The 12,358-nt window shown below is 44.9% G+C and overlaps 1 protein-coding gene across 1 annotated transcript in view; it reads right to left on the bottom strand.

Moving 5' to 3' along the window:
• Positions 1–12,358, bottom strand: part of LOC126272776 (ubiquitin-conjugating enzyme E2 T-like) — a 61,177-nt gene that overhangs the window by 3,302 nt on the left and 45,517 nt on the right. The window contains exon 4 of the mRNA XM_049975921.1: positions 111–206. Within this exon, the coding sequence (XP_049831878.1) occupies positions 111–206 (96 nt within the window). The remainder of the gene's footprint in view (positions 1–110; positions 207–12,358) is intronic.

Below are 12,358 nucleotides of genomic sequence, written 5' to 3'. Positions count from 1 at the left end.
TGTAATCAATGAGATATATCATTCACCATTACTAGTCACATTTATTTCCATATGACGAAACTTGTTTGGAAACCTACTGCCAATTATGTATGAATTATAGCACCATTTACCTCTGAAGGCATTTCCAAGTTCAAGCAGGCATGTCGTTTGGTCCATTCTCTTGCTGTCTTATCAAACAATGGTCTGTTGAATAAAAATTCTTCAGCCTACAGCAATATACAAATTCCAATTAACACAATTGACAGATTTTTAATTGCACTTCATATCATATTTAGTGAATAATTTATAGGAAATTATTTGCTAAGACTCCCTGGTGCTGGCGAAAATTCAGTTTTATATTCAAACTACAAACATTTATCCTCACCTTAATATATTACTTAGTAAGTCTGAGTGCATATCAGCTCAATACCCTACACATTATAATGGATCAAAAACTTATTGTATGGTTCTTTAAATTTGTGTTACAACTACTTCGTTTCTAGAGTGGTTCTGCTACAGCAATCCACTTGGCAGTGAAAGGAGGTTAATATATGCGACAACTCACTCTCACCTTTACCACCATGAACAGTATAAGCCAAATCTGAGTGCAAACAACTTAATAATCACATCAGTAATCTCACCCAAGTCAGAGGAGTTACCATAGAAGCAGTTTCCTTTATGACATAACCTCTCATAAACCACAAAATTATTGCCACAGAGGCTTTTGTGGGTCATCTCAGGAGCTAAACAAAAAAGGGCCTTGCTCCACATCCATGACTCATATAGTTTATGCTTTTCGAATGAGAACCTCTTACTCAATACTCTTTTGACCACAGAGTATCACTAAAACAAGCCACTTGTGTAACGGAGATATAAGTAAACGTACAGTGCACTGCAGTTCAGTACATTAAGTTTTGTGTCTCTCTCTCTCTCTAATCATGAACAGAATGATGTAGCTTGTGTACACCGGGCAATGATCATATCAACCTTGGACCATATATAAACTGTCAATTCATGGCAAGTAAAGTTTTCATCATGAGATTGTGCTGTTACATTCGTATACACTAAAGCAACATTGTTCAAACATTCAACCACTACAGTGGGGCAAAAAGACAAAGCACATCAAAGATCTAGCTTGTAATCATCATCCACAGTCAACACTACCAGTTCATGGCCATTAAATACAAATTACAGCATTTAGGAACCCTGAGGAAACGAACTGTGCACCACTTTATTGGAGGAAACCATGAGGGCTCTGTTGACCGAGACAGTACGTAAAATATCCCAAGGCACAAATATTTGGGCCCTGAATGTCCATAATGAAGAAAAGGATAACCTCATCCCACAACAACAACAACAAAATAAAGGCAACGGAACACCTGCATCAACGATGTCAGATTCTCATCATTGATAAATGCAGGATTTTTCTGATATTTGACAGTCATCTCATAAGGGTATGGAGGGAGCCAATTACCAATATGCATCTAAGACATGCAGTTCCATGGGTTCAACACCAGATGGGTCAGTAATGTTTTGGGCCACAGTCAAAGAGGTATTTCTCTCATCCTATCCAGGATAATCTAAGGACTGACCAGTATGGGTGCAAAAACTAATTGTACAGTCCTACAGTAAACATTTCACAAAAATAATGTGCAATCATATGACACCCAACTCTAGAACTACTTCCTCCTGCAGGCAGTAACTAAATGGAATACACTGTAATATGTGCCAACATGAACCCAACTGAGCATATTTGGGACCCATTTAAACTGCAATGTATCATTGCAGGACTCCAAGTCATAAAATAAAAGATTGTCTTCAAGAACAATGTCTCTAGCACCTTGTGGACAGAGTGCAAGGCACAACCTAAACATGTAACACAGTATGTGTCAGAGCAACAATACATCATTTTTCAACAGCACCTCTGGTTTTGCATATGTGTGGTTTTGAACAGACAGTATGTACTTCAGTTACTGTTTTGATTCTAAGGTAAGGGGTTATTCTTACATTTCCCATTCCCCTTCACATAAGCCTACACTTATTTACGGAGATAAGTAGAAAACTTTTTTAACCTGTTTATATCTTCAACACACTTTGGTCATGTTGATTATCAGAATAAAATAAAAATACTGGCTGATCACTCAAACAAATGACTTATAGCAAAGGCTACTTTGACACATAACAGTCTATTCCAGAGTAATTAATATGCAGGAAGTAATCCAAGTATTGTGGTGTATTAGCCCTCCCAGTATCTTTGGCGTCAATACGACCCCATAAGACATTGGAGGGTAAACATGGATGGAAAAGAAAATCAAGACACCAAAAGTAATTAATGTAGATTAATGAAATTTCAGGAATAAATTTGTCTATGTGACATACGCAAGTCATACATTGCAAGATCACATGTTGATTAAGTGTAAGATAAGCCTTTGCAAATGTGGGCTGCTGGTACATTAATTACCAGTGTAACCGCCACTATGTTAAATGTATGCATGCACTGCATTGTACAGGTGCCGGACGTCAGTTTGTGGGATGGAGTTCCATGCCTGTTGCACATGGTCAACCAAATCAGAGACAGTTAATGTTGTTTGTGGATGCTGCTGCAGATGTCATCTTATGATGTCCCATATCTGCTTAACTGGAGACAGATCTGGTGATTGAGCCAGTCACAGCAACATTTTGACACTCTATAGAGTATGTTGGGTTGCACCAGTGGTGCGTGTGCGACCGTTATCCTGTTGGAAAATGCCCGTTGGAATTCTGTACACGAATGGCAGCACTAAAGATCTAATCACCAGACCGACTTATGAATTTGCTGTCCAGCGTGCATGAGAACCACAAGAGTGCTCCTTCCCCCATACAAAATCCCACTTCAGATCATAACTCCTGGTGTAGGTCCAGTGCATCCAGCATGCAGATAGGTTGTTTGCTGGCCCTCAACTAGCCTCCTCCAAACCAACACACTGCCATTACCAGCACCAAGGCAGAACCAGATTTCATCAGAAAACACAACAGACCTCCACCCTGCCCTCCAATGAGCTCTCACTTGACACCACTGAAGTCTCAAATGACAGTGGTTTGGTGTCAGTGGAATGCACATTACGGGGTGACTGGTTCAGACATGTCCTTGAAGTAATCAATTTGTAACAAGTTCATTATGTCACTGCGGTGCCAACTGCCGCTCAAAGTGCTGCTGCAGATGCAGCATGATGTGATAGAGCCATATCCTGAACATGATCATATTCCCTCTTGGTATTCCCATGTGGCCATCCAGAGCCTAGTCATCTTGCAACCGTACATTCTTGTGCCCACCCCTGCCAGGAATCATGTACAGGGGCTATGTTCCTGCCACATCTTTCTGGAATATCACAGAAGCAAAATAGCTTCTCACAGTTCTATTACACAATCACATTCAAACTCAGTGAGGTGTCAATAACGGCATCACTGCCTTCTTGAAGGTATTCTTTACTAACACCAACACATCACATCCAAACTCATAGATAACTAAAGCTCAGGAACATTACAGCATATGTATTTAAGGCCTGCACCACACAGAGAAGTAGAAGAAGGCATTAAAACCATAGAGTGATCTAATGCTTCAGACAACAAGAACTGATATGGAGCTACTTTGCCAACTTCACAGCTCTCTCACATCAGTTGACTTACTTGGTATGCACAAGCTGATCTTCTTCTTTGGAGAGTCAGCCACATCAATCTCCAAAAACTACTTCTCCGAAGAATAAAGCTTGTTAAGGGAATTTACTAGACCTCTCCCCCCCCTCCTCCCCCCGCTCTCTCTCTCTCTCTCTCTCTCTCTCTCTCTCTCTCTCTCTCTCTCTCTCTCTCTCTCTCTACTCGTAAAATAAATAAGTGGATACTTGCAGAATACTTTTAGTTTAGTCTTGGTATATTTTAACTTCCACGAAGAACAAATTCACCATTTCTCACATAAATATTCAAAAGTTTGCAAGTCAACCAATTCGTCTCGTATTAGACTCAATTAAATACATTTACAATAGCGTTGGTTTAAAACCACATAATTTATTAACATGTCTTGCTTCTAGCAAGTGCAACACATGAATTACTTAAAAGTTTAACCTCATTTCTTCATTTGTCCTTAACAATGATCACAGTCACTAAAAGCACAGAATAATACGTAAACACTCCTCCTTGTTCTCTACACATACTACACATACATGAAACTATGAATCATATAGCAGGTACTTGTCGACCGCTGTTCTGCAGCTGCGTCCACATTTTGGTCATGACTGTTTTTAGACCTGCACACATAAACATGCAATGCGCAGTACATCGGATTAGTCCCTCACAAACTTCTGTTTAAAATATCGTGTTCGAGACAGAGGAAGGCCAACTGGTTCTGGAATTTACGGATAATTCTCGAAGCACTACATGTTCCCCCCCAGACTGAACTCGCGATATTTTATATACAATCATTATGTACATTTATATAACATATAATAATTCATATTTCAACAGTATACCTAGTTCTTTTCATAACCATGAATACCTTTTTCCTTATTATTTAGCTATTCCTTATTTTTTCATTTTACTCTAATTATTAAACGTGAACATTTCAATCAATGTTGGAGGTCGTTTTCTTATCTAGGAATCATGAAGACTAAACCTTTAGTTTCCAATTGTAAGCTCCGAGTGTTCCTGACACTTGTGTACTTCATTCTAATTCCTTGTGCTATTTTTTTCCTCAGTGTGTACTAGTATCATTATGTATAGTAGTTTGTAGTCCAGAGGAACTCTGGGCAACTGAAAGTGTTCTTTTCGCCACTTCTAAATTCAAATAAAACATAACAATGCTAGTGATATATAGAATTCAGACTTATCAGAATAATTCCTATTAAATGTGTGACTTCCGTCACAATGCTGTCCTTTTCCCGTAGGATCAGTACCTATATCTTACATGTGGGTTAACCCTATGAATTCACTTCCTCCTTCCATTCTGGTAGGTATGCCCCTTTATAAAACATCCCTATTCATCAGGCCACAGGTCGTCCTATCTCTATGTGATGGAAAGATGCCATTGCTCCAGATCCGGTTGAAGATTAAGAGATGTCACTTGTAAGCAGACTAGAGATGTTTAATCATCGGACTGTGGACCCAATCTGGCCCAAGAGCTGTGTCGGGGCAATGTGCTAGGGCACTGAGGAGCTCCCACTCTGTAAATGGGACGTTATAGGGTTCACTGTGTAGCGAACAAGAGGACTTTCCTTTCCATCCGCAATTTGAGGGTGTGAAAGGCTGGGGGGTAGCATAGTGCTCTGCAATCACATTTGCATTGGTAGATAACATGCCATTGATGTTAATGCCAGGGTAAGCTATTGGGGTCTGGTGCCCAAAAAGATGTCTGATATTTGTCCAGACTTGGGAAGGTGACATACGGCACCCAATGGTCGAGATGTCTCCCCCAACACTCCTGCTTCCGTCTTTTGATAAGCTAACGAATGCAGGCACGGAGCCACTTAAAGGCTACGAGGAGCTCCATGCAAGGGTGCCGCTGTAGAGCTCGCCGACGCTCCTTAATAGCTTCAGTGACTTCCAGCGACCACCAAGGGACCGCCTTCCACCAGGGGCACCCTATACAACGAGGATCGCATTTTCCGCTGCAATAATGATTGTCTTAGTCACCTGCTCAACCATAATAACATCGATGTTACCATGTGGAGGAGAGAACGGTGACTGCAGAGGTGAAAGTTTCCCAGTCTGCCTTGTTTAAAGCCCATCTGGACAGGTGTCTGTGGGCCTGACGCTGGGGCAGCGACAGGAAGATGGGGAAGTGGTCACTACCACATAGGTCGTTATGTGCTCTCCAGTGAATAGATGGGAGAAGTCCTGGGCTGCAAATGGATGTATCAATGGCCGAGTAACTACCATGAGCCACACTGAAATGTGTTGCAGCTCCAGTATTTAAGAGGCAGAGGTCAAACTGGGACAGTAAAGTTTCGACATCTCTGCCTTGGACAGTAAGCACGGTGGCACCCTACAAGGGGTTGTGGGTATTAAAATCTCCCAAAAGTAGGAAAGGTTTAGGGAGTTGATCAATCAGTGCAGCCAATACATTCAGGGGTACTGCACTATATACATTGCAGACAGTTATTTCCTGTGTCATCCTTATTCTGACAGTCACAGCTTCAAGAGGGGTTTGAAGGGGCACAGTTTCACTACAGACTGAATTTAGACCATGAACGCAAACTCCACCTGACACTATTATAGTCGCTGCAGTTCCTGTAATATCCCTTATAGCCGCAGAGGGCAGGGGTCCACACTGCCGGGAACCAGGTTTCCTGGAGGGCAAAGCAGATAGCAAGTGTAAAACTTAACAGATGCCGTAGCTCAGCCAGGTGGTGGAAAAACTGCTGCAATTCCACTAGAGGACGATGTCGCCGTGAGACTGGGAAGGCATGGAACGCTCAATGGGGCAGGTTACACCTCAGGGTCACCTGTTGCCACCGACTTATTGCCTCAGCAATCTACACCCACTGGGTCTAAAGGTCCTCAGCAGATGCCAGAATCCCCACCTTAACCCCAGTTGCAGAGTTTGCAGGTGGCGGTAGTGTGGGTGCCACCACAATTTCCTTGGTCTTAGGGGTCTTCTTTTTGGACTTTTCCCACTGCCCCTTAGGTTTCTCTGGCTGGGAGGGTTTCACTGCTTCAGTCTCCGAGACTCAGGATGATCGTGAAGCCCTATGACCAGCTGCGTTTTGGCACATCAGTCACAGGCGGGCGTCATCTCTCCCATTAGCATAAACCTGAGAAGGGAGTGACCCAAGGGACACCTCCCAGGCAAAAGGAGCCAAAGACAACTTACACTTCTCCGGCTGAGAAGTGGGAACTAATATCTCCCCTATGGTTGGGGCGACACTGCTCCTGAGGTAGGTGGTGCGCAAGTAACTGAGGAGGGGGGGGGGGGGGGGGGGGAGTGGCCTCCGCCATCAAGTGGACAGGTGTAGGCTTCTGGCACTGAGAGCCGACTAGAATTAGTGGGCCGGATGGGGCTACAACTGATCTCGTAGCAGTGGCATATGAGGAAGTCATAGCCACAGGATATAGGCACTCGTACACTCCTGGAAATGGAAAAAAGAACACATTGACACCGGTGTGTCAGACCCACCATACTTGCTCCGGACACTGCGAGAGGGCTGTACAAGCAATGATCACACGCACGGCACAGAGGACACGCCAGGAACCGCGGTGTTGGCCATCGAATGGCGCTAGCTGCGCAGCATTTGTGCACCGCCGCCATCAGTGTCAGCCAGTTTGCCGTGGCATACGGAGCTCCATCGCAGTCTTTAACACTGGTAGCATGCCACGACAGCATGGACATGAACCGTATGTGCAGTTGACGGACTTTGAGCGAGGGCGTATAGTGGGCATGCGGGAGACCGGGTGGACATACCGCCGAATTGCTTAACACGTGGGGCGTGAGGTCTCCACAGTACATCGATGTTGTCGCCAGTGGTCGGCGGAAGGTGCACTTGCCCGTCGACCTGGGACTGGACCGCAGCGACGCACGGATGCACGCCAAGACCGTAGGATCCTACGCAGTGCCGTAGGGGACCGCACCGCCACTTCCCAGCAAATTAGGGACACTGTTGCTCCTGGGGTATCGGCGAGGACCATTCGCAACCGTCTCCATGAAGCTGGGTTACAGTCCCGCACACCGTTAGGCCGTCTTCCGCTCACGCCCCAACATCGTGCAGCCCGCCTCCAGTGGTGTCGCGACAGGCGTGAATGGCGGGACGAATGGAGATGTGTCATCTTCAGCGATGAGAGTCGCTTCTGCCTTGGTGCCAATGATGGTCGTATGCGTGTTTGGCGCCGTGCAGGTGAGCGCCACAATCAGGACTGCATACGACCAAGGCACACAGGGCCAACACCCGGCATCATGGTGTGGGGAGCGATCTCCTACACTGGCCGTACACCTCTGGTGATCGACGAGGGGACACTGAATAGTGCACGGTACATCCAAACCGTCATCGAACCCATCGTTCTACCATTCCTAGACCGGCAAGGGAACTTGCTGTTCCCACAGGACAATGCACGTCCACATGTATCCCGTGCCACCCAACGTGCTCTAGAAGGTGTAAGCCAGCAAGATCTCCGGATCTGTCCCTCATTGAGATGTTTGGGACTGGATGAAGCGTCGTCTCACGCAGTCTGCACGTCCAGCACGAGCGCTGGTCCAACTGAGGCGCCAGGTGGAAATGGCATGTCAAGCCGTTCCACAGGACTACATCCAGCATCTCTACGATCGTCTCCATGGGAGAATAGCAGCCTGCATTGCTGCGAAAGGTGGATATACACTGTACTAGTGCCAACATTGTGCATTCTCTGTTGCCTGTGTCTATGTGCCTGTGGTTCTGTCAGTGTGATCATGTGATGTATCTGACCCCAGGAATGTGTCAATAAAGTTTCCCCATCCTGGGACAATGAATTCACGGTGTTCTTATTTCAATTTCCAGGAGTGTATTATTAACTGTGCTTCATGATTTGACAATTTATTTACCACATGGTAGGCACATATTTATCGAACCTCTATTTGTTTGAAAATGTCATCTGTCAGTATATTGATTGATTGATTGTTTTATTGGTCAGTTTCATTACTTTTGTTCATAGTTGCAAACTGATATTGAACAAGACAAGCCTCAGTGTAGGTCAGTCGGTCCAGATTCCATGATTTTCCTCTCTTTCTGTAAAATCCTGCAGTCTGGCGAGCAAGGTGAATGATGCTCTCCGCAGTTCAGACAGATGGGAAGCGGGGCAAGTGGATTATTGGGATGTGATAGATGTACATAATCTCAACATGTGACGCTGGAAGTACAGTGTGAAGACATATAGCCAAACTTCCAGCACCTAAAGCACCGCTTCGGGGGAGGGATATTTGGCTTGACATCATAGCAGTAGACCACTGCCTTGTCCTTCTCGGGTAAGGAGTCACCCTCGAAGGTCAAGATGAAGGCACTGGTGGCAACCTGATTATCCCTCGGACCCCAATGGACACACCGTACAAAATCAACACCTCGCCACTCTAAATTGGCGTGCAGCTCGTCATCAGACTGCAAAAGAAGGTCCCTGTGGAAGATAATAACCTGGATCACATTTAAGCTCTTATGTGGCGTGATGGTAACAGAAACATCCCCCAACTTGTTACAACCGATTTAAGTCCGAGACTGGGCAGAGGATGCTGTTTTAATCAAGATGACCCAGATCACATGCTGGACAAGCCCTCCACCTCCACAAACTTGTCCTCCAAATGCTATACAAAAAACTGTGGCTTCATCGAAATGACGGAGCCCCCATCAGTTCTTGTACATATGAGGAACCAGGATGAATAAGGTTCACTGCCATCCTTAGCCTGGCATTCCTCCCATGATGTGGCCAGGGAGGGGAATGATTTAGGATTGTACTTTCTTGCACTGTACTGAGACTTTGAACACTTAGAAACTGCCCGTGTTTGGTCACCAGCAAGTGATGACGTGGTACGCTCAATCGCACGTCATCCGCCCTGATGCCACCAACTCTGACCAGGGGCCTTCTCCACAGGCACCACCCAGCTGCAGCAAAGGCCACCTGGCAGGATGGCCATTGCTTGGAGTCCTGATACCCTATGGTGACAGGCATTTCCTCCTTGACATATGTGGGGAGTTAACAGCGTGGGCATCAGCAGAATGATCCCTGTGTTGTCAGGAGGCTACAACCAACAGGTTACATGGCGGCCCCACCACAACGGACTGGCTACTGTGCTGGACAGAAGGTGCAAAGAAGTCCATGGCCACCGTCGGCACAGAAAACGACACTGCATAGCGGGTGGAGGAGAATGCACCCAGGAAGGTGTCCTTGCTCAAGAGATGAAGAATGAGCTGGACTGCAGTGCAACGCCGAGAAAGTGGGCTAAATATCTCAAGGCATGATGGACACGATGCATCACGCAAGGTGCCCTTCCCCAGCTGGCTTGCCCTTTGGGAAAATTTTGAAAAATAGAGGTCAAACCCTACAGGGGACCATCACAAAGGCCAAAATTGTGAGACTCCTTTTAGTCGCCTCTTACGAAGGCAAGAATACCTCGGGTCTACTCTAATCCCTGGACCCGCAGGGGGTCATCTTATATATGAAGTGGACAACGGTGACAACAAAGAGGAAGAGGAAGAGCAAGAGGAGGAAGAATAAGAAGAAAGTTTACATGCCATATTTCGGGAATTTTAAAGGTCAGTTTGGTTGTATAAACTAAGAATTTTTTTAAGGTCTGTCTTATAGTCTGTAAAATACGATAGACAGTCTTATAGAGGAGCTCAGACATTTTCTTCAGTGAAATCCTCTGGCAAAATTTCCTTTATGTGCTTGTTAAAACTTTATTTGGAGCACATGCAGCCGAGAGTTGTCATGAAGCAGATTCTTTTTTCCAAGTGATTCAACATCTTCACATCCTATTCAGTAGCAGCCCATCTGTTCTGAAACATTGTTGGAAGCTCATTATATTCCATGTCTGATATCACTGGATTGCTTGGGTTGATGCCGGAATACCAATTGCAGCTCATCTGGACAAAACTACCATTTCTGTTGAAACTATCAGTAAATTAAATTTATCAGCTGAAGCACATTTTGTGTCATGAGGTGTTTTGGATTATGTGATACCATGCAAGTATTTAATCGTGGCATCAACTCAGCTGAAGTAATTGGTACAGAAGCAAATTACTACAAGCTCTAAATACTGCCACTGACACTGAGGTAAGACACAGAGTTTATTTAATGACTCGTAATATCTCCAAGGAAATTGGGAGGCTATTCTCCCACTGCACTTAATATCAATCCTGAATTTCTGGAGGTGTGCAATAAGAAGAGTAAATCATTTCATAGTGAAGACAGGAATGAAGAGGCAGATGTCAATTCAGAAGATTTATTCAAGATAAATATATTTTATGTCGTAATTAACAATCTACTGTCTAACTTGAAAACCTGATAACCCGATCAGAATCAGTGAAGATTTTCGATGAAACATTTGGGTTTTATAAAGATACTTACAGCTGACTGACGATCAGGTAGCTGAGGCATGCAGGTTATGTCCCAAGAGATTTTGAAGAAGAAATCAAATGTTAGAAAACAATACGTACTACGAACTTTGAATACATTGGAACTCTTTAATAAAATGCATATGCTTAAAATTTCAAGCTTGTTTCGGAAGGTATTTGTATGTATATCTTTTACACACTTCCAGTGACTGTAGCTGAAGCAGAAATGTCTTTCAACATTCTTGCTCATGTTAACAGTTGTCTCAGATCAATTAAGCACCAACAACTTCACACAGATTTGGGAGCCTTAAGGAAACTGAATACAACTTGGCAAGGCAACTAGACTTTGATGCAACGACTCAAACATTTCCTGAACGAAAGGTTCACAAAGCGCCACCGACCATATTATCGGCAAGTACGTTATAATATATTCATCGCTCGGTGACTCACTGTGGTTTATACCCAAGTGCACTACTGTCTATTTACTGAAACATGTAGGCAGCCACAGAACAAGTGGAAACAGAACACTCCATACTGTCATGTTACTGCCCACCTTCCCTACCCTCTGGCTCCTACCCTTGCAACCGCCCCCTGTGTAAAACCTGTCCTATGCACCCTCCCACCACCACCTACTCCAGTCCTGTAACCCGGAAGGTGTACGCGATCAAAGGGAGAGCCACGTGTGAAAGCACCCACGTGATTTACCAACTGACCTGCCTGCACTGTGACGCTTTCTATGTGGGAATGACCAGCAACAAACTGTCCATTCGCATGAATGGACACAGGCAGACAGTGTTTGTTGGTAATGAGGATCACCCTGTGGCTAAACATGCCTTGATGCACGGCCAGCACATCTTGGCACAGTGTTACAACGTCCGAGTTATCTGGATACTTCCCACCAACACCAACCTATCCGAACTCCGGAGATGGGAACTCGCCCTTCAGTATATCCTCTCTTCTCGATATCCGCCAGGCTTCAACCTCCGTTAATTTCAAGTTGCCGCCGCTCATACCTCACCTGTCTTTCAACAACTTCTTTGCCTCTGTACTTCCGCCTCGACTGACATCTCTGCCCTTACTTTTTACTCTTTGCCTTTAAATATGTCTGCTTGTGTCTGTGTATGTGCAGATGGATGTGTGTATGTGTGTGTGTGTGTGTGTGTGTGTGTGTGTGTGTGTGTGTGTGTGTGTGTGTGTGTGTGTGTGTGGGCGCGCGCGCACGAGTGTACATTTTTCCCCTAAGGGAAGTCTTTCCGCTCCCGGGATTGGAATGACTCCTTACCCTCTCCCTTAAAACCCACATCCTTTCGTCTTTCCCTCTCCTTCCTGAAGAAGCAACC

The sequence above is a fragment of the Schistocerca gregaria genome, chromosome 5, assembly GCF_023897955.1.
Source record: "Schistocerca gregaria isolate iqSchGreg1 chromosome 5, iqSchGreg1.2, whole genome shotgun sequence".
NCBI classification, from domain to species: Eukaryota; Metazoa; Arthropoda; class Insecta; order Orthoptera; family Acrididae; genus Schistocerca; species Schistocerca gregaria.
This window is presented reverse-complemented; position numbering and strand designations above follow the sequence as displayed.